This window comes from Mustelus asterias, unplaced genomic scaffold, assembly GCF_964213995.1.
Source record: "Mustelus asterias unplaced genomic scaffold, sMusAst1.hap1.1 HAP1_SCAFFOLD_887, whole genome shotgun sequence".
NCBI classification, from domain to species: Eukaryota; Metazoa; Chordata; class Chondrichthyes; order Carcharhiniformes; family Triakidae; genus Mustelus; species Mustelus asterias.
Window position 1 is genome coordinate 109732 of NW_027590833.1, and position 22772 is coordinate 132503.

The window sequence follows — 22772 nt, forward strand, 5'->3', positions numbered from 1 at the left end:
CTGGACTTAGCAGGAATACATGGTTCAGGCTTCTGCGACATACTCATAGAGTTCACACGATCACAGTGTAAGTCAGAATTCATACATAAATTCTTCATTTTTAAAATGCTCCCCATCAAACACTCCCAGGACAGGTACAGCGCGGGGTTAGATACAGAGTAAAGCTCCCTCTACACTGTCCCCCATCAAACACTCCCAGGACAGGTACAGCGCGGGGTTAGATACAGAGTAAAGCTCCCTCTACACTGTCCCCCATCAAACACTCCCAGGACAGATACAGCACGGGGTTAGATACAGAGTAAAGCTCCCTCTACACCGTCCCCCATCAAACACTCCCAGGACAGGTACAGCACGGGGTTAGATACAGAGTAAAGCTCCCTCTGCACCGTCCCCCATCAAACACTCCCAGGACAGGTACAGCACGGGGTTAGATACAGAGTAAAGCTCCCTCTACACTGTCCCACATCAAACACTCCCAGGACAGGTACAGCACGGGGTTAGATACAGGGTAAAGCTCCCTCTACACTGTCCCCATCAAACACTCCCAGGACAGGTACAGCACGGGGTTAGATACAGAGTAAAGCTCACTCTCCACTGTCCCCATCAAACACTCCCAGGACAGGTACAGCACGGGGTTAGATACAGAGTAAAGCTCCCTCTACACTGTCCCCCATCAAACACTCCCAGGACAGGTACAGCACGGGGTTAGATACAGAGTAAAGCTCCCTCTACACTGTCCCCATCAAATACTCCCAGGACAGGTACAGCGCGGGGTTAGATACAGAGTAAAGCTCCCTCTACACTGTCCCCCATCAAACACTCCCAGGACAGGTACAGCACAGGGTTAGATACAGAGTAAAGCTCCCTCTACACCGTCCCCCATCAAACACTCCCAGGACAGGTACAGCACGGGGTTAGATACAGAGTAAAGCTCCCTCTACACCGTCCCCCATCAAACACTCCCAGGACAGGTACAGCACGGGGTTAGATACAGAGTAAAGCTCCCTCTACACTGTCCCACATCAAACACTCCCATGACAGGTACAGCACGGGGTTAGATACAGAGTAAAGCTCCCTCTACACTGTCCCCATCAAACACTCCCAGGCCAGGTACAGCATGGGGTTAGATACAGAGTAAAGCTCCCTCTACACTGTCCCCCATCAAACACTCCCAGGACAGGTACAGCACGGGGTTAGATACAGAGTAAAGCTCCCTCTACACTGTCCCCCGTCAAACACTCCCAGGACAGGTACAGCATGGGGTTAGATACAGAGTAAAGCTCCCTCTACACTGTCCCCATCAAACACTCCCAGGACAGGTACAGCACGGGGTTAGATACAGAGTAAAGCTCCCTCTACACTGTCCCCATCAAACACTCCCAGGACAGGTACAGCACGGGGTTAGATACAGAGTAAAGCTCCCTCTGCACTGTCCCCATCAAACACTCCCAGGACAGGTACAGCACGGGGTTAGATACAGAGTAAAGCTCCCTCTACACTGTCCCCCATCAAACACTCCCAGGACAGGTACAGCACGGGGTTAGATACAGAGTAAAGCTCCCTCTGCACTGTCCCCCATCAAACACTCCCAAGACAGGTACAGCACGGGGTGAGATACAGAGTAAAGCTCCCTCTACACTGTCCCCATCAAACACTCCCAGGACAGGTACAGCACGGGGTTAGATACAGAGTAAAGCTCCCTCTACACTGTCCCCCATCAAACACTCCCAGGACAGGTACAGCACGGGGTTAGATACAGAGTAAAGCTCCCTCTACACTGTCCCCATCAAACACTCCCAGGACAGGTACAGCACGGGGTTAGATACAGAGTAAAGCTCCCTCTACACTGTCCCCATCAAACACTCCCAGGACAGGTACAGCACGGGGTTAGATACAGAGTAAAGCTCCCTCTACACTGTCCCCCCATCAAACACTCCCAGGGCAGGTACAGCACGGGGTTAGATACAGAGTAAAGCTCCCTCCGCACTGTCCCCCATCAAACACTCCCAGGACAGGTACAGCACGGGGTTAGATACAGAGTAAAGCTCCCTCTACACTGTCCCCCATCAAACACTCCCAGGACAGGTACAGCACGGGGTTAGATACAGAGTAACGCTCCCTCTACACTGTCCCCATCAAACACTCCCAGGACAGGTACAGCACGGGGTTAGATACAGAGTAAAGCTCCCTCCGCCCTGTCCCCCCATCAAACACTCCCAGGACAGGTACAGCACGGGGTTAGATACAGAGTAACGCTCCCTCCTCTTTGTTCTGATGGATGTCAGTGATTTATTGGGGGAAGAGACACCATTGTATCCCACACATTTCACACAGCAGATTCGTTCCTCTGAGCGAGTGGTTAAATTCGGATCCACACGGTGAGGTGTCTGTTGCTCTCAGTTCTGCGGAGGAGGAGATTTGGAACTCCGGCCAGTGTCCTTCCTGACGTCCCGTTGAGATGTCGCTCTCTCCGCCTTTCTCCGAGAGGACGTTGACGTTGCGTTGAGTGTCACGTCCCGCGGGTAGAACCAGACCAGATGAGATCCAAACCTGGCCCACACTTCCCCCCTCCACGCCATACATCCCTCCCAGATCTGCTTCCTTCCCCGGCCTGCAGAGTAGGCTTCGACCTTTGACCCGGGGGGGACCTGGTGACAGGCTGTGCCAAGCCACCTCCACTCCCCCCCCACCTCCACTAATCCCCTGCCCCCCCGCACCCCCCCCCCCCACCCCCCCACCACCCCTCCCCCTCCACCCTCAGTTCAGCATGTTCCCCTGGGAGGTAGAGCGAGCCAGGTCGGTGGAGACGAAATAGGTGCTCAGCTCGCCCTTACCTTTGACCTTGATGACCCCGCGGGGGTGGCAGGTGTAACCCAGGCGGGAAAGCACGTCGCTGGTCTCCTCCGTCACCTGTCGCGGAAGGGGAGGGGTGCGGGGAAAGGGGAAGGGGAAACAAGATCGGGAGAGGAGAGCCGGGTGAGTGAATGGACTCGGAGTTACAGAGTCATCAAACATCAACAACGTACAGGAATAATGCAAGACTGGGCGGCATGGTAGCACAGTGGTTAGCACTGCTGCTTCACAGCTCCAGGGACCTGGGTTCGATTCCCGGCTCGGGTCAGTGTCTGTGTGGAGTTTGCACATTCTCCTCGTGTCTGCATGGGTTTCCTCCGGGTGCTCCGGTTTCCTCCCACAGTCCAAAGATGTGCGGGTTAGGTTGATTGGCCATGCTAAAATTGCCCCTTAGTGTCCTGGGATGTTAGGTTAGAGGGATTAGCGGGTAAAATATGTAGGGATATGGGCGTAGGGCCTGGGTGGGATTGTGGTCGGTGCAGACTCGATGGGCCGAATGGCCTCTTTCTGTACTGTAGGGTTTCTATGATTTCTATGAGAAGTGGCAGGTGGACTTCAACCCAGATGAATGCGTCGTGGTCCATTTTGGCAGGTCAAATGGCATGAAGGAGTACAATATAAAGGGAAAGACTCTTAGTACTGTAGAGGATCAGAAGGACCTTGGGGTCCGGGTCCATAGGACTCTGAAATCGGCCCCGCAGGTGGAGGAGGTGGTTAAGAAGGCGTATGGTGTGCTGGCCTTTATCAATCGAGGGATTGAGTTTAGGAGTCCGGGGATAATGATGCAGCTATATAAGACCCTCGTCAGACCCCACTTAGAATCATAGAAATCATAGAAACCCTACAGTGCAGAAGGAGGCCATTCGGCCCATCGAGTCTGCACCGACCACAATCCCACCCAGGCCCTACCCCCACATATTTACCTGCTAATCCCTCTAATCCACACATCCCAGGACTCTAAGGGGCAATTTTTAACCTGGCCAATCAACCTAACCTGCACATCTTTGGCCTGTGGGAGGAAACCGGAGCACCCGGAGGAAACCCACGCAGACACGAGGAGAATGTGCAAACTCCACACAGACAGTGACCCGAGCCGGGAATCGAACCCGGGACCCTGGAGCTGTGAAGCAGTAGTGCTAACCACTGTGCTACCGTGCCGCCTTGGAGTACTGTGCTCAGTTCTGGTCGCCTCATTACAGGAAGGATGTGGAAAAGATTGAAAGGGTGCAGAGGAGATTTATAAGGATGTTGCCTGGATTGAGTGGCATGCCTTATGAGGATAGGCTGAGGGAGCTCGGTCTTTTCTCCTTGGAGAGACGTAGGATGAGAGGAGACCTAATAGAGGTGTATAAGATGTTGAGAGGCATCGATCGGGTGGACTCTCAGAGGCTTTTTCCCAGGGTGGAAATGTCTGCTACGAGAGGACACAGGTTTAAGGTGCTGGGGGGTAGGTACAGGGGAAATGTCAGGGGGAAGTTTTTCACACAGAGAGGTGGTGGGCGAGTGGAATCGGCTGCCGTCAGTGGTGGTGGAGGCAAACTCAATAGGGTCTTTTCAGAGACTCCTGGATGAGTTCATGGAGCTTAATAGGATGGAGGGTTATAGGTAGGCCTAGAAGGTAGGGATATGTTCGGCACAACTTGTGGGGCGGAAGGGCCTGTTTTGTGCTGTAGTTTTTTCTATGTTTCTATGTTTCTAAAATGCTGGAAAATCTCAGCAGGTCTGGCAGCATCTGTAAGGAGAGAAAAGAGCTGATGTTTCGAGTTCAGATGACCCTTTGTCAAAGCTAAAAGGTATAGAAAGTGGGAGATATTTATACTGTCGGGGTGAGGGAATGAAAGATGAGTCACAAAACCAGGGGAAAGGCTGCTAATGATTCAGATTATTTGCTCTCAAACACCTTTGTTTTCATTTTAGCAAACGCCTTTCCAAAAGGCGTTCGATAAGGTGCCTCACAAAAGGTTGCTGAAGAAGATTGGGTCACACGGAGTTGGGGGTAGGGTGTTAGCGTGGATTGGGGATTGGCTATCCGACAGGAAGCAGAGAGTCGGAATAAATGGGTGCTTTTCTGGTTGGCGGATGGTAACTAGTGGCGTGCCGCAGGGATCGGTACTGGGGCCTCAACTGTTTACCATTTATATAGATGATCTGGAGGAGGGGACTGAGTGTCGGGTAACAAAGTTTGCAGACGACACAAAGATAAGTGGAAAAGTGAATCGTGTGGAGGACGGAGAAGGTCTGCAGAGAGATTTGGACAGGCTGAGTGAGTGGGCGAGGATATGGCAAATGGAGTATAACGTTGACAAATGCGAGGTTATTCACTTTGGAGGAAATAATAGCAAATTTAGATTATTATCTAAATGGAAAAAAATTACAACATGCTGCTGTGCAGAGGGACCTGGGGGTCCTTGTGCATGAGACGCAAAAACCCAGTCTGCAGGTGCAACAGGTGATCAAGAAGGCAAATGGGATGTTGGCCTATATCGCAAGGGGGATAGAATATAAAAGCAGAGATGTCTTGCTGCATCTGTACAGGGCATTGGTGAGGCCGCAGCTGGAATACTGTGTGCAGTTTTGGTCCCCTTATTTGAGGAAGGATATATTGGCCTTGGAGGGAGTGCAGAGAAGGTTCACCAGATTGATACCAGAGATGAGGGGTGTTGATTATGAGGAGAGACTGAGCAGATTGGGTTTGTACTCGTTGGAATTTAGAAGGCTGAGGGGTGATCTTATAGAGACCTATAAGATAATGAAGGGGCTGGATAGGGTAGAGATGGAGAGATTCTTTCCACTTAGAAAGGAAACTAGAACTAGAGGGCACAGCCTCAAAATAAAGAGGGGTCAGTTTAGGACAGAGTTGAGGAGGAACTTCTTCTCTCAGAGGGTGGTGAATCTCTGGAATTCTCTGCCCACTGAAGTGGTGGAGGCTACCTCGCTGAATATGTTTAAATCACGGATAGATGGATTCCTGATCGGTAAGAGAATTAGGGGTTATAGGGATCAGGCGGGTAAGTGGAACTGATCCACTTCAGATCAGCCATGATCTTGTTGAATGGCGGGGCAGGCTCGAGGGGCTAGATGGCCTACTCCTGCTCCTATTTCTTATGTTCTTATTTAATGTTTTACTGTTCTCTATCTTTTATTTCTTTGTTGTCTTTCTTCATTTTTCTTCCCCCCCCCCCCGACTCTTTCCCCCTACTTCATCCCACCTCTTCTTACATTTTCTCCCCCTTTTTCTCCATTTTACCTCTCTCCCACCTCCTGCTCTCCCCACATCTTCATCTGTCACGGTTTACCCCCTGACTCCAGTTTCTGTGCCGAATGGCCACTCACACCTTCTAATCTCTCTATGGACTGCCATGAGCAGCCTTCCCCTGGTTTCGGCAAAGGGCCACCGGAACTCGAAACGTCAGCTCTTTTCTCTCCTGGCAGATGCTGCCAGAACTGCTGAGATTTTCCAGCATCATCACTTCGAGTTACAGCAACAATCTATTTTCAATTCTATCCTTTTAACTCCACTGGCATTGTGTACAGTGGGAGTGAATGGGAAGGGGTTTGGGTCCATTGGGATTGTGTACAGTGGGAGTGAATGGGAAGGGGTTTGGGTCCATTGGGATTGTGCACAGTGGGAGTGAATGGGAAGGGGTTTGGGACCATTGGGATTGTGTACAGTGGGAGTGAATGGGAAGGGGTTTGCGTCCATTGCGATTGTGTACAGTGGGAGTGAATGGGAAGGGGTTTGGGTCCATTGGGATTGTGTACAGTGGGAGTGAATGGGAAGGGGTTTGCGTCCATTGCGATTGTGTACAGTGGGAGTGAATGGGAAGGGGTTTGCGTCCATTGCGATTGTGTACAGTGGGAGTGAATGGGAAGGGGTTTGGGTCCATTGGGATTGTGTCCAGTGGGAGTGAATGGGAAGGGGATTGGGTCCATTGGGATTGTGTACAGTGGGAGTGAATGGGAAGGGGTTTGGGTCCATTGGGATTGTGTACAGTGGGAGTGAATGGGAAGGGGTTTAGGTCCATTGGGATTGTGTACAGTGGGAGTGAATGGGAAGGGGTTTGGGGTCCATTGGGATTGTGTACAGTGGGAGTGAATGGGAAGGGGTTTGGGTCCATTGGGATTGTGTACAGTGGGAGTGAATGGGAAGGGGTTTGGGTCCATTGGGATTGTGTACAGTGGGAGTGAATGGGAAGGGGTTTGGGTCCATTGGGATTGTGTACAGTGGGAGTGAATGGGAAGGGGTTTGGGTCCATTGGGATTGTGTCCAGTGGGAGTGAATGGGAAGGGGTTTGGGTCCATTGGGATTGTGTACAGTGGGAGTGAATGGGAAGGGGATTGGATCCATTGGGATTGTGTACAGTGGGAGTGAATGGGAAGGGGTTTGGGTCCATTGGGATTGTGTCCAGTGGGAGTGAATGGGAAGGGGTTTGGGTCCATTGGGATTGTGTACAGTGGGAGTGAATGGGAAGGGATTTGGGTCCATTGGGATTGTGTACAGTGGGAGTGAATGGGAAGGCGTTTGGGTCCATTGGGATTGTGTACAGTGGGAGTGAATGGGAAGGGGTTTGGGTCCATTGGGATTGTGTACAGTGGGAGTGAATGGGAAGAGGTTTGGGTCCATTGGGATTGTGTACAGTGGGAGTGAATGGGAAGCGGTTTGGGTCCATTGGGATTGTGTACAGTGGGAGTGAATGGGAAGAGGTTTGGGTCCATTGGGATTGTGTACAGTGGGAGTGAATGGGAAGGGGTTTGGGTCCATTGGGATTGTGTACAGTGGGAGTGAATGGGAAGAGGTTTGGGTCCATTGGGATTGTGTATTGGAGAAGTCAATGGGAAGGGGATTGGGTCCATTGGGATTGTGTACAGTGGGAGTGAATGGGAAGGGGTTTGGGTCCATTGGGATTGTGTACAGTGGGAGTGAATGGGAAGGGGTTTGTGTCCATTGGGATTGTGTACAGTGGGAGTGAATGGGAAGGGGTTTGGGTCCATTGGGATTGTGTACAGTGGGAGTGAATGGGAAGGGGTTTGGGTCCATTGGGATTGTGTACAGTGGGAGTGAATGGGAAGGGGTTTGGGCCCATTGGGATTGTGTACAGTGGGAGTGAATGGGAAGGGGTTTGGGTCCATTGGGATTGCGTACAGTGGGAGTGAATGGGAAGGGGTTTGGGTCCATTGGGATTGTGTACAGTGGGAGTGAATGGGAAGGGGTTTGGGTCCATTGGGATTGTGCACAGTGGGAGTGAATGGGAAGGGGTTTGGGTCCATTGGGATTGTGTACAGTGGGAGTGAATGGGAAGGGGTTTGGGTCCATTGGGATTGTGTACAGTGGGAGTGAGTGGGAAGGGGTTTGGGTCCATTGGGATTGTGTACAGTGGGAGTGAATGGGAAGGGGTTTGGGTCCATTGGGATTGTGTATAGTGGGAGTGAATGGGAAGGGGTTTGGGTCCATTGGGATTGTGTACAGTGGGAGTGAATGGGAAGGGGTTTGTGTCCATTGGGATTGTGTACAGTGGGAGTGAATGGGAAGGGGTTTGGGTCCATTGGGATTGTGTACAGTGGGAGTGAATGGGAAGGGGTTTGGGTCCATTGGGATTGTGTACAGTGGGAGTGAATGGGAAGGGGTTGGGGTCCATTGGGATTGTGTACAGTGGGAGTGAATGGGAAGGGGTTTGGGTCCATTGGGATTGTGTCCAGTGGGAGTGAATGGGAAGGGGTTTGGGTCCATTGGGATTGTGTACAGTGGGAGTGAATGGGAAGAGGTTTGGGTCCATTGGGATTGTGTATTGGAGGAGTCAATGGGAAGGGGTTGGGGTCCATTGGGATTGTGTACAGTGGGGGTTAATGGGAAGGGGTTTGGGGTCCATTGGGATTGTGTACAGTGGGAGTGAATGGGAAGGGGTTTGGGTCCATTGGGATTGTGTACAGTGGGAGTGAATGGGAAGGGGTTTGGGTCCATTGGGATTGTGTACAGTGGGAGTGAATGGGAAGGGGTTTGGGTCCATTGGGATTGTGTACAGTGGGAGTGAATGGGAAGGGGTTTGGGTCCATTGGGATTGTGTCCAGTGGGAGTGAATGGGAAGGGGTTTGGGTCCATTGGGATTGTGTACAGTGGGAGTGAATGGGAAGGGGATTGGGTCCATTGGGATTGTGTACAGTGGGAGTGAATGGGAAGGGGTTTGGGTCCATTGGGATTGTGTACAGTGGGAGTGAATGGGAAGGGGTTTGGGTCCATTGGGATTGTGTACAGTGGGAGTGAATGGGAAGGGATTTGGGTCCATTGGGATTGTGTGCAGTGGGAGTGAATGGGAAGGCGTTTGGGTCCATTGGGATTGTGTACAGTGGGAGTGAATGGGAAGGGGTTTGGGGTCCATTGGGATTGTGTACAGTGGGAGTGAATGGGAAGAGGTTTGGGTCCATTGGGATTGTGTACAGTGGGAGTGAATGGGAAGGGGTTTGGGTCCATTGGGATTGTGTACAGTGGGAGTGAATGGGAAGAGGTTTGGGTCCATTGGGATTGTGTACAGTGGGAGTGAATGGGAAGGGGTTTGGGTCCATTGGGATTGCGTACAGTGGGAGTGAATGGGAAGAGGTTTGGGTCCATTGGGATTGTGTATTGGAGAAGTCAATGGGAAGGGGATTGGGTCCATTGGGATTGTGTACAGTGGGAGTGAATGGGAAGGGGTTTGGGTCCATTGGGATTGTGTACAGTGGGAGTGAATGGGAAGGGGTTTGTGTCCATTGGGATTGTGTACAGTGGGAGTGAATGGGAAGGGGTTTGGGTCCATTGGGATTGTGTACAGTGGGAGTGAATGGGAAGGGGTTTGGGTCCATTGGGATTGTGTACAGTGGGAGTGAATGGGAAGGGGTTTGGGCCCATTGGGATTGTGTACAGTGGGAGTGAATGGGAAGGGGTTTGGGTCCATTGGGATTGCGTACAGTGGGAGTGAATGGGAAGGGGTTTGGGTCCATTGGGATTGTGTGCAGTGGGAGTGAATGGGAAGGGGTTTGGGTCCATTGGGATTGTGCACAGTGGGAGTGAATGGGAAGGGGTTTGGGTCCATTGGGATTGTGTACAGTGGGAGTGAATGGGAAGGGGTTTGGGTCCATTGGGATTGTGTACAGTGGGAGTGAGTGGGAAGGGGTTTGGGTCCATTGGGATTGTGTACAGTGGGAGTGAATGGGAAGGGGTTTGGGTCCATTGGGATTGCGTACAGTGGGAGTGAATGTGAAGGATTTTGGGTCCATTGGGATTGTGTACAGTGGGAGTGAATGGGAAGGGGTTTGGATCCATTGGGATTGTGTACAGTGGGAGTGAATGGGAAGGGGTTTGGGTCCATTGGGATTGTGTACAATGGGAGTGAATGGGAAGGGGTTTGTGTCCATTGGGATTGTGTACAATGGGAGTGAGTGGGAAGGGGTTTGGGTCCATTGGGATTGTGTACAGTGGGAGTGAATGGGAAGGGGTTTGTGTCCATTGGGATTGTGTACAATGGGAGTGAGTGGGAAGGGGTTTGGGTCCATTGGGATTGTGTACAGTGGGAGTGAATGGGAAGGGGTTTGGGTCCATTGGGATTGTGTACAGTGGGAGTGAATGGGAAGGGGTTTGGGTCCATTGGGATTGTGTACAGTGGGAGTGAATGGGAAGGGGTTTGGGTCCATTGGGATTGTGTACAATGGGAGTGAATGGGAAGGGGTTTGGGCCCATTGGGATTGTGTACAGTGGGAGTGAATGGGAAGGGGTTTGGGTCCATTGGGACTGTGTACAGTGGGAGTGAATGGGAAGGGGTTTGGGTCCATTGGGATTGTGTACAGTGGGAGTGAATGGGAAGGGGTTTGGGTCCATTGGGATTGTGTACAGTGGGAGTGAATGGGAAGGGGTTTGGGCCCATTGGGATTGTGTACAGTGGGAGTGAATGGGAAAGGAATTTGATCTAGTGCTGATGACCGGTATCTGACTGCGGTCTCCGTCCTTACCTGTATCTTGCCCAGGACTCCGGTACTGTCCATGCGGCTGGCCACATTCACACTGTTGCCCCAAATATCATACTGTGGTTTCTGTGCACCTATCACCCCGGCAACCACAGGTCCATGGTTAATTCCTGGCGGTAAATTAAACATTAGTTTGGCCATTAAAGTCGGGAGAAGCAGTCAGCAAATGAACAACTTGCCTTTCGCAAACTTGTACGTCAATAACCCAAATGCCTTCACAAGGCTATGGTCGAAACATTTGCACCCTCTGGCAAAATTGCCCCTCGAGAAGGTGGTGGGTGAGCCGCCCCTTCTCGAACCCGCTGCAGTCCCCGTGTGGTGTGGGTAACACCCACAGTGCCGTTAGGGAGGGAGTTCCAGGATTTGGACTCCAGTCCCAGTGAAGGAACGGCCGGTATATTCCCAAGTCGGGATGGTGAGTGGGGCTCGGAGGGGGAACTTGCAGGTGGTGGTGTTCCCCATGTGTCTGCTGCCCCCCTCGTCCTTCTAGAGGGTAGAGGTGACGGGTTTGGAAGGTGCTGTCGAAGGAGCCTCGGCTGCGGTGCATCTTGTAGACGGTACACACACACACTGCTGCCACTGTGCGTGGGTGGTGGAGGGAGCGAGTGTTTGTGGATGGGGCGCCCATCAAAGCGGGGCTGCTTTGTCCTGGACAGTGTCGAGCTTCCCGAGTGTTGTCGGAGCTGCACTCATCCAGGCAAGTGGGGAGTGTTCCAATCTCACTCCTGACTTGTGCCTTGGAGATGGTGGACAGGCTTTGGGGGGAGTCAGGAGGTGAGTTACTCTCCGCAGGATTCCCAGCCTCGGACCTGCTCTGGTAGCCACAGTATTTATATGGCTGGGCCCGGTTCAGTTTCTGGATTGGCTGAGTTGAGAGATGGGCGGCACGGTAGCACAGTGGTTAGCACTGCTGCTTCACAGCGCCAGGGACCTGGGTTCGATTCCCGGCTCGGGTCACTGTCGGTGTGGAGTTTGCACAGTCTCCTCGTGTCTGCGTGGGTTTCCTCCGGGTGCTCCGGTTTCCTCCCACAGTTCAAAGATGTATAGGTTAGGTGGATTGGCCATGCTAAATTGCCCCTTAGTGTCCAAAGATGTGTGGGTTAGATGGATTGGCCATGCTAAATTGCCCCTTAGTGTCCAAAGATGTGCAGGTTAGGTGGATTGGCCATGTTAAATTGCCCCTTAGTGTCGAAAGATGTGTGGGTTAGGTGGATTGGCCATGTTAAATTGCCCCTTAGTGTCCAAAGATGTGCAGGTTAGGTGGATTGGCCATGCTAAATTGTCCCTTAGTGTCCAAAGATGTGCGGGCTAGGTGGATTAGCCGTGCTAAATTGCCCCTTCGTGTCCAAAGATGTGCAGGTTAGGTGGATTGGCCGTGCTAAATTGTCCCTTAGTGTTCAAAGATGTGTAGGTTAGGTGGATTGGCCGTGCTAAATTGTCCCTTAGTGTCCAAAGTTGTGCGGGTTAGGTGGATTGGCCGTGCTAAATTGTCCCTTAGTGTTCAAAGATGTGTAGGTTAGGTGGATTGGCCATGCTAAATTGCCCCTTCGTGTCCAAAGATGTGCAGGTTAGGTGGATTGGCCGTGTTAAATTGCCCCTTAGTGTTCAAAGATGTGTAGGTTAGGTGGATTGGCCATGCTAAATTGCCCCTTAGTGTCCAAAGATGTGCAGGCTAGGTGGATTGGCCATGCTAAATTGCCCCTTAGTGTCCAAAGATGTGCAGGTTGGGTGGATTGGCCATGCTAAATTGTCCCTTAGTGTCCAAAGATGTGCAGGTGAGGTGGATTGGCCAGGGTAATGTGTGGAGTTACAGGAATAGGTGTGGGGGAGGGAGGGAGGGAGGGGGGGTGGGGAGGGGGAAGGAGCTCTGTCAGAGAGTCCGTGCAGACCTGATGAGCCGAATGGCCTGTTCTGGACTGTCGGCATTCTCCAATTCTATCAAATGTCAGATGTGTTGAGTGCTGTGCCGCAGGGATCAGTGCTGGGGCCTCAACTATTTACAATTTGTACGGGAAAGGTTCTGTTGCTCGTGTGGACATTCATGAATGTCAGATGAAGGGAGAGCAGCGGGGTACAAGGATCCAGGGCTCGGAGGGTGCGGTCAACGCGCTTCCGTCGGATGCCACTCACCGATTCGGAGCTTGAAGTTATTGAAGGAGTGTTTGTTGATGAAGTCCAACTTGCTCATCAGGGCCACTGCGAACTCCACCATTACCCCGATGTGTATGCAGTTCCGCTCGGAGTCCTAAGGAAGGGTGGGGTGGGGGGTGGCGGCATAGAGACAGCAGAAAGCCAGTCAGACACTTCCCAGAGTTTCCAGTGTTGTCCCCAATACTCAGATCAACACCTCTACTTTCTCAGAAGACTAAGGAAATTTGGCATGTCAGCCAAGACTCTCACCAACTTTTACAGATGCACCATAGGAAGCATCCTTTCTGGCTGTATCACAGCTCGGTCTGGGCTCCTGCTCTGCCCAAGACCACAAGAAACTTCAAAGGGTCGTGAATGTAGCCCAATCCATCACACAAACCAGCCTCCCATCCATTGACTCTGTCTACACTTCCCGCTGCCTCAGCAAAGCAGCCAGCATAATCAAGGAACCCCCACACCCCGGACATTCTCTCTTCCACCTTCTTCCGTCGGGAAAAAGATACAAAAGTCTGAGGTCACATACCAACCGACTCAAGAACAGCTTCTTCCCTGCTGCCGTCAGACTTTTGAATGGACCCTACCTCGCATTAAGTTGATCTTTCTCTACACCCTAGCTATAACCATAACACTATCATAGAAATCATAGAAACCCTACAGTACAGAAAGAGGCCATTCGGCCCATCGAGTCTGCACCGACCACAATCCCACCCAGGCCCTACCCCCATATCCCTACATATTTTACCCACTAATCCCTCTAACCTACGCATCTCAGGACACTAAGGGGCAATTTTTAGCACGGCCAATCAACCTAACCCGCACATCTTTGTGGGACTGTGGGAGGAAACCGGAGCACCCGGAGGAAACCCACGCAGACACGAGGAGAATGTGCAAACTCCACACAGACAGTGACCCAAGCCGGGATTCGAACCCAGGTCCCTGGAGCTGTGAAGCAGCAGTGCTAGCCACTGTGCTACCGTGCCACCCTATATTCTGCACTCTCCTTTCTTTCTCTGCTATGTACAGTATGTTTTGATTTATTGTCACATGTATTGGGATACAGTGAAAAGTATTGTTTCTTGCGCGCTATACAGACAAAGCATACCGTTCATAGAGAAGGAAAGGAGAGGGTGCAGAATGTAGTGTTACAGTCAGAGCTAAGGTGTAGAGAAAGATACAACTTAATGCGAGGTAGGTCCATTCAAAAGTCTGACAGCAGCAGGGAAGAAGCTGTTCTTGAGTCGGTTGGTACGTGATCGCAGAGTTTCGTATCTTTTTCCCGATGGAAGAAGGTGGAAGAGAGAATGTTTGGGGTGCGTGGGGGGTCCTTGATTATGCCGGCTACTTTGCCGAGGCAGCGAGAAGTGTAGACAGAGTCAATGGATGGGAGGCTGGTTTGCGTGATGGACTGGGCTACATTCACGACCCTTTGTTGTTTTGTTCTTTATCTGCATAGCGTGCAAGAAACAATACTTTTCACTGTAGCCCAATACATGTGACAATAATTAATCAAATCAAACAATACTGTCCACAATACTCCAGATGTGGTCTCACCAATACTGTCCTCAATACTCCAGATGTGGTCTCACCAATACTGTCCTCAATACTCCAGATGTGGTCTCACCAATACTGTCCTCAACGCTCCAGATGTGGTCTCACCAATACTGTCCTCAATACTCCAGATGTGGTCTCACCAATCCTGTCCACAATACTCCAGATGTGGTCTCACCAATACTGTCCACAATACTCCAGAGGTGGCCTCACCAATACTGTCCTCAATATTCCAGATGTGGCCTCACCAATACTATCCTCAATACTCCAGATGTGGCCTCACCAATACTGTCCTCAATACTCCAGATGTGGCCTCACCAATACTGTCCTCAATACTCCAGATGTGGTCTCACCAATACTGTCCAAGATACTCCAGATGTGGTGTCGCTAATACTGTCCACAATACTCCAGATGCGCCCTCACCAATACAATCCACAATACTCCAGGTGAGGTCTTGCACGAGATCGACTCTACCCCACCCACCCCCTGCCCCGCCCCCTTACCTGAGGACCTTCCTGCCCAAGGGCGGCATTTAACCCTGAAGCTGCCATGTAGGTGCTCCCGATCGTTTTGATCTTCTCCACCCCGCTGAATTTCGGTTTCGAGAGGAGCTGCGGACAGAGGGCGACAGACGTTATCAAAAGGAAATGGTGTCTCTTATCTTCCCCGCCCCACCTGCCCAACCACCCTCCACCCCCCCCCCCCCCCACCACACACCAAATACCACCTTCAAAGAAAACCCCATGTTCTACAGGTACACAGGTCACTGAAAGTGGCAACGCAGGTGGAGAAGGTAGTCAAGAGGCATACGGCATGCTTGCCTTCATCGGCCGGGGCACTGAGTTTAAAAATTGGCAAGTCATGTTGCAGCGTTATAGAACCTTAGTTAGGCTACACTTGGAATATTGTGTTCAATTCTGGTCACCACACTACCAGAAGGATGTGGAGGCTTTGGAGAGGGGACGGAAAAGATTTACCAGGATGTTGCCTGGTATGGAGGGCATCAGCTATGAGGAGAGGTTGGAGAAACTTGGTTTGTTCTCACTGGAGCGACGGAGGTTGAGGGGAGACCTGATAGAAGTCAACTCCGAGCTAGCTGTGCCAACAAAAGTAACGAGTTCGCGTTTTTTTGCGCCCTTCTTCCATTCTCAAATCACTCAGGAGCCCAGGGAGCCAATGGTTACCCCTTTACCATCTCCCTTGGCCGGAGTCTACATGCCAAACAAATTAGCCCACCACTCCCCTGCCCCACCTTCCGGTGGAAATTGTCGTGATGCTCAAAGATTTAGCACTCTTGGGTCTGTCCTGTTGCACTTGACGGCAACATTGGTGGCTCTGGACCCCCGTCTCTGCAATGACTTTTACAAGGTTGATCTCATGGAAGATGAGCTCCCTGATTGAGGCCGTAATTGCCTGCCCAATCACAGAGACTGCACCTTAAGTTCAACTTTATTTAATAGTGTCACAAGTAGGCTTACATTAACACTGCAATGAAGTTACTGTGAAAATCCCCTAGTCGCCACACTCCGGCGCCTGTTCGGGTTACACTGAGGGAGAATTGAGGGGTCACTGTCTGTGTGGAGTTTGCACATTCTCCTCGTGTCTGCGTGGGTTTCCTCCGGGTGCTCCGGTTTCCTCCCACAGTCCAAAGATGTGCGGGTTAGGTTGATTGGCTAGGTTAAAAAAAATTGCCCCTTAGAGTCCTGGGATGCGTAGGTTAGAGGGATTAGCGGGTAAATATGTGTGGGGGTAGGGCCTGGGTGGGATTGTGGTCGGTGCAGACTCGATGGGCCGAATGGCCTCCTTCTGAACTGTGGGGTTTCTATGATTTCTATGATTTCTAATTTAGCACGGCCCAATGCACCCTAACCCGCACATCTTTCAGACTGTGGGAGGAAACCAGAGCACCCGGAGGAAACCCACGCAGACACGGGGAGAACGTGCAGACTCCACACAGACACAGTAACTTCATTGCAGTGTTAATGTAAGCCTACTTGTGACACTGATAAACAAACTTTAAACTTGGGGTGATCAGTAAGTTTGCGGACGACACGAAAATGGCAGGACTTGCAGATAGTGAGGAACATTGTCAGAGGCTACAGAAGGATATAGATAGGCTGGAAATTTGGGCAAAGAAATGGCAGATGGAGTTCAATCCAGATCAATGCGAAGTGATGCATTTTGGTAGAACTAACGTAGGGGGGAGCTATACGATAAATGGCAGAACCATAAAGGGTGTAGATACGCAGAGGGACCTGGGTGTGCAAGTCCACAGATCCTTGAAGGTGACGTCACAGGTGGAGAAGGTAGTGAAGAAGGCATATGGCATGCTTGCCTTTATAGGACGGGGCATAGAGTATAAAAGTTGGGGTCTGATGTTGCAGTTGTATAGAACGTTGGTTCGGCCGCATTTGGAATACTGCGCCCAGTTCTGGTCGCCACACTACCAGAAGGACGTGGAGGCTTTAGAGAGAGTGCAGAGGAGGTTTACCAGGATGTTGCCTGGTATGGAGGGGCTTAGTTATGAGGAGAGATTGAGTAAACTGGGGTTGTTCTCACTGGAAAGACGGAGGATGAGGGGTGACCTAATAGAGGTGTATAAAATTATGAAAGGCATAGATAGGGTGGACGGTGGGAAGCTTTTTCCCAGGTCGGGGGTGACGTTCACGAGGGGTCATAGGTTCAAGGTGAGGGGGGGGAGGTTTAACACGGATATCAGAAGGACATATTTTACACAGAGGGTGGTGGGGGCCTGGAATGCGCTGCCGGGCAAGGTGGTGGAGGCGGACACACTGGGAACGTTTAAGACTTATCTAGATAGCCACATGAACGGAGTGGGAATGGAGGGATACAAAAGAATGGTCTAGTTTGGACCAGGGAGCGGCGAGGGCTTGGAGGGCCGAAGGGCCTGTTCCTGTGCTGTGTTGTTCTTTGTTCTTTGCTTTGCATTTGTGTGGCATGAATGTTACTTGCCATTTGTTAGCTCCAAGCCTGGATATTGTCCAGATCTTGTTGCATTTGAACATGGACTGCTTCAGTATCTGAGGAGTCACGCATGGCGCTGAACATTGTGCAATCATCGGCGAACATCACCACTTCTGACCTTATGACGGAGGGGAAGTCATTGATGAAGCAGCAGAAGACGGTTGGGCCTAGGACACTACCCTGAGGGAATCCTGCAGAGACGTCCCAGAGCTGAGATAATTGACGCATGTCCCACGAATGAATTTTAAAAAGTCTAAAAGGAGAAGCATTATCGCGGCACGCTTCCCACTGGGGGCACGTCCCATCCCCCCGCCCTCCCCGTGCCCCCCACCCCCCCCCCCCCCCCCCCCGCCCCCAACAGAGATCTCAGGCGCCCGCCCGCCCGTACCTCGTCAAAATCAGCGATGATCTCGTTGAGTAACCGCAGGCACTCCAGCCCCTCCCGATTGACGTCCGATTCTGAGTAGAACTCCTTGAAGTCTGGGATGGAAGCGAACATGATGCACACGCAATCGTACGACTGGTGGTACAGGTCCTGAGGGCGAGAAGGGAGGGGGGGGGGCGTGTGAGGCAGGTGGACTGAGGGAGCGGGCGCGGGGAGGGGGAGAATGAAGGGAAACCCCACTCTCCCTCCCCTATCCCCCTACCCCTCCTCCCCAATCGACCCCCTCCTCCCCCATCGACCTACCCCCCTTCTCAATCGACCTCCTCCTCCCCTATAAGAATATAAGAAATAGGAGCAGGAGTAGGCCATCTAGCCCCTCGAGCCTGCCCCGCCATTCAACAAGATCATGGCTGATCTGAAGTGGATCAGTTCCACTTACCCGCCTCATCCCTATAACCCCTAATTCCCTTCCCGATCAGGAATCCATCCATCCGTGATTTAAACATATTCAACCAGGAAGCCTCCACCACTTCAGTGGGCAGAGAATTCCAGAGATTCACCACCCTCTGAGAGAAGAAGTTCCTCCTCAACTCTGTCCTAAACTGACCCCCCTTTATTTTGAGGCTGTGCCCTCTAGTTCTGGTTTCCTTTCTAAGTGGAAAGAATCTCTCCACCTCAACCCTATCCAGCCCCTTCATTATCTTATAGAAATCATAGAAATCATAGAAACCCTACAGTGCAGAAGGAGGCCATTCGGCCCATTGAGTCTGCACCGACCACAATCCCACCCAGGCCCTACCCCCACATATTTACCCACTAATCCCTCTAACCTACGCACCTCAGGACTCTTTTAACCTGGCCAATCAACCTAACCCGCACATCTTTGGACTGTGGGAGGGAACCGGAGCACCCGGAGGAAACCCACGCAGACACGAGGAGAATGTGCAAACTCCGCACAGACAGTGACCCGAGCCGGGAATCGAACCCAGGACCCTGGAGCTGTGAAGCAGCAGTGCTAACCACTGTGCTACCGTGCCGCCCTTATAGGTCTCTATAAGATCCCCCCTCAGCCTTCTAAATTCCAACGAGTACAAACCCAATCTGCTCAGTCTCTCATAAGCTACACCCCTCATCTCTGGTATCAACCTGGTGAACCTTCTCTGCACTCCCTCCAAGGCCAATATATCCTTCCGCAAATAAGGGGACCAATACTGCACACAGTATTCCAGCTGCGGCCTCACCAATGCCCTGTACAGATGCAGCAAGACATCTCTGCTTTTATATTCTATCCCCCTTGCGATATAGGCCAACATCCCATTCGCCTTCTTGGATCACCTGTTGCACCTGCAGACTGGGTTTTTTGCGTCTCATGCACAAGGACCCCCAGGTCCCTCTGCACAGTAGCATGTTGTAATTTAGCCTCCCAATCGCCCCACCCCTCCACCCCTATCACCCTCCCCTCCCCGGGCCCCCCACCCCTCCTCCCCTATCGCCCCACCCCCAACACCAGCTCGCTCCATCCAACAGTTATCGGCTCCCACTTCCCACCCTCCGTTTGAATGTAACCGGCGATTACATGGGTTCTGTTGTCATGTGATCTATGAGACCATGCTGTGAGGGTCAGCTGACCCGGTAAACCATGTAACCAATGATCAGCTGACCAGCTGACTCAGGGAGGCGATGGCCCAGTGGTATTCCCGCCAGACGATTAATCCAGAAACTCAGCCAATGTTCTGGGGGACCCGGGTTCGAATCCCGCCAACGGCAGATGGTGGAATTTGAATTCAATAAAAAGATATCTGGAATTAAGAATCTACTGATGAAACCATTGTCGGAAAAACCCATCTGGTTCACTAATGTCCCTTTAGGGAAGGAAATCTGCCGTCCTTACCCGGTCTGGCCTACATGTGACTCCAGAGCCACACAGCAATGTGGTTGACTCTCTACTGCCCTCCAAGGGGCAACTAGGGATGGGCAATAAATGCTGGGCCCAGCCAGCGACGCCTGTGTCCCACAAATGAATACAAAATCAAACCCCCTCTCCAATCCCCACTCCAACTCCCTCCCATCTCCAAACTCAGCGATATAGTGGCACAGTGGTTAGCGCTGCTGCCTCTCGGCACCAGGGACCCAGGTTCAATTCCAGCCTCGGATCACTGTCCGTGTGAAGTCTGCACGTTCTCCCCGTGTCTGCATAGGTTTCCTCCCACAACCCAAAGGTGTGTAGGTTAGGTGGATTGGCCGTGCTAAATTGCCCCTTAGTGTCAGGGGGACTAAGAACAAAGAACAAAGAAAATTACAGCACAGGAACAGGCCCTTCGGCCCCTCCAAACCTGCACCGACCATGCTGCCCGACTGAACTAAAACCCCCTACCCTTCCGGGGACCATATCCCTCTATTCCCATCCTATTCCTGTATTTGTCAAGACGCCCCTTAAAAGTCACTACCGTATCCGCTTCCACTACCTCCCCAGGCAACGAGTTCCAGGCACCCACTACTCTCTGTGTAAAAAATCTGCCTCGTACATCTCCTTTAAACCTTGCCCCTCGCATCTTAAACCTGTGCCCCCGAGTAATTGACTCTTCCATCCTGGGAAAAAGCTTCTGACTATCCACTCTGTCCATGCCTCTCATAATCTTGTAGACTTCTATCAGGTCTCCCCTCAACCTCCGTCGCTCCAGTGAGAACAAACCAAGTTTCTCCAACCTCTCCTCATAGCTGATGCCCTCCATACCAGGCAACATCCTGGTAAATCTTTTCCGTACCCTCTCCAAAGCCTCCACATCCTTCTGGTACTATGGCGACCAGAATTGAACACTATATTCCAAGTGGAGCCGAACTAAGGTTCTATAAAGCGGCAACATGACTTGCCAATTTTTAAACTCAATACCCCGGCCGATGAAGGCAAGCATGCCGTATGCCTTCTTGACTACCTTCTCCACCTGAGTTGCCACTTTCAGTGACCTGTGTCCTTATTCACCCAGATCCCTTTGCCTATCAATACTCTGAAGGGTTCTGCCATTTACTGTATATTTCCTATCTGTATTAGACCTTCCAAAATGCATTACCTCACATTTCTCCAGATTAAACTCCATCTGCCATCTCTCCGCCCAAGTCTCCAACCGATCTATATCCTGCTGTATCCTCTGATGGTCCTCATCGCTATCCGCAAATCCACCAACTTTTGTGTCATCCGCAAACTTACTAATCAAACCAGCTACATTTTCCTCCAAATCATTTATATATATTACAAACAGCAAAGGTCCCAGCACTGATCCCTGAGGAACACCACTTATCACAGCCCTCCATTCAGAAACGCTCCCTTCCACTGCAACCCTCTGTCTTCTTTTGTATCCATCTTGCCAGCTTACTTCTGATCCCATGCGACTTCACCTTCTGCACCAGTCTGCCACGAGGGACCTTGTCAAAGGCCTTACTGAAGTCCATGTAGACAACATCCACTGCCCTACTCTCATCAATCATCTTCGTCACTTCCTCGAAAAACTCGATCAAGTTAGTGAGACACGACCTCCCCTTCACAAAACCATGTTGCCTCTCACTAATACGTCCACTTATTTCCAAGTGGGAATAAATCCTGTCTTGAAGAATCCTCTCCAATAATTTCCCGACCACTGATGTAAGGCTCACCGGCCTGTAATTATCTGGATTATTCTTGCTACCCTTCTTAAACAAAGGAACAACATTGGCTTTTCTCCAAGACTCTGGGACCGCACCTGTAGCCAGTGAGGATACAAAGATTTCTCTCAAGGCCCATCTAGACTAGCTAGGGTAAATGTGTGGGGTTATGGGGATAGGGCCTGGGTGGATTATGGTCGGTTCAGGCTCGATGGGCTGAATGGCCTCCTTCTGCACTGCAGAGATTCTATGATTTCTATGAACTCCATCCCGATCTGCACTTTGACACCCCCTCCAAGTCTGACTCCCTTCCCATCTCCTCCCCTGATCTGACCCTCTCCACCTCCTCCCGGGCCCCTTAGTTTCCCAAAGATGTGCAGGTTAGGTGGATTGGCCATGCTAAATTGTCCCTTAGTGTCCAAAGATGTGCAGGTTAGGTGGATTGGCCATGCTAAATTGCCCCTTAGTTTCCCAAAGATGCGCGGGTTAGGTGGATTGGCCGTTCTAAATTGCCCCTTAGTGTCCAAGGATGTACGGGTAAGGTGGATTGGCCATGCTAAATTGCCCCTTAGTGTCCAAAGATATACGGGTAAGGTGGATTGGCCGTGCTAAATTGCCCCTTAGTGTCCAAAGATGTGCAGGTCAGGTGGAATGGCCATGCTAAATTGGCCCTTAGTGTCCAAAGATGTGTAGGTTAGGTGGATTGGCTATGCTAAATTGCCCCTTAGTGTCCAAAGATGTGCAGGTTGGGTGGATTAGCCATGCTAAATTGCCCCTTAGTGTCCAAAGATGTGCAGGTTGGGTGGATTGGCCATGCTAAATTGTCCCTTAGTGTCCAAAGATGCGCAGGTTGGGTGGATTGGCCATGCTAAATTGTCCCTTAGTGTCCAAAGATGTGCAGGTTGGGTGGATTGGCCGTGCTAAATTGTCCCTTAATGTCCAAAGATGTGCGGGTTAGGTGGATTGGCCGTGCTAAATTGCCCCTTAGTGTCCAAAGATGTGCAGGTTGGGTGGATTGGCCATGCTAAATTGCCCCTTAGTGTCCAAAGATGTGCAGGTTAGGTGGATTGGCCATGCTAAATTGCCCCTTAGTGTCCAAAGATGTACGGGTTAGGTGGATTGGCCATGCTAAATTGTCCCTTAGTGTCCAAAGATGTACGGGTAAGGTGGATTGGCCATGCTAAATTGCCCCTTAGTGTCCAAAGATGTGCAGGTTAGGTGG

General features: G+C 51.4%; 1 protein-coding gene across 1 annotated transcript in view; it reads right to left on the reverse strand.

Moving 5' to 3' along the window:
- Window positions 1-2757: 2757 nt before the first annotated feature.
- The window catches only part of LOC144487576 (adenylate cyclase type 4-like), a gene marked incomplete at its 5' end in the record, with an annotated part of 44994 nt that continues 24979 nt past the window's right edge, over window positions 2758-22772 (reverse strand). Inside the window, 5 exons of the mRNA XM_078205660.1 lie at window positions 2758-2910; window positions 10831-10955; window positions 12976-13090; window positions 15048-15155; window positions 17918-18064. Of these exons, the coding sequence (XP_078061786.1) occupies window positions 2758-2910; window positions 10831-10955; window positions 12976-13090; window positions 15048-15155; window positions 17918-18064 (648 nt within the window). The remainder of the gene's footprint in view (window positions 2911-10830; window positions 10956-12975; window positions 13091-15047; window positions 15156-17917; window positions 18065-22772) is intronic.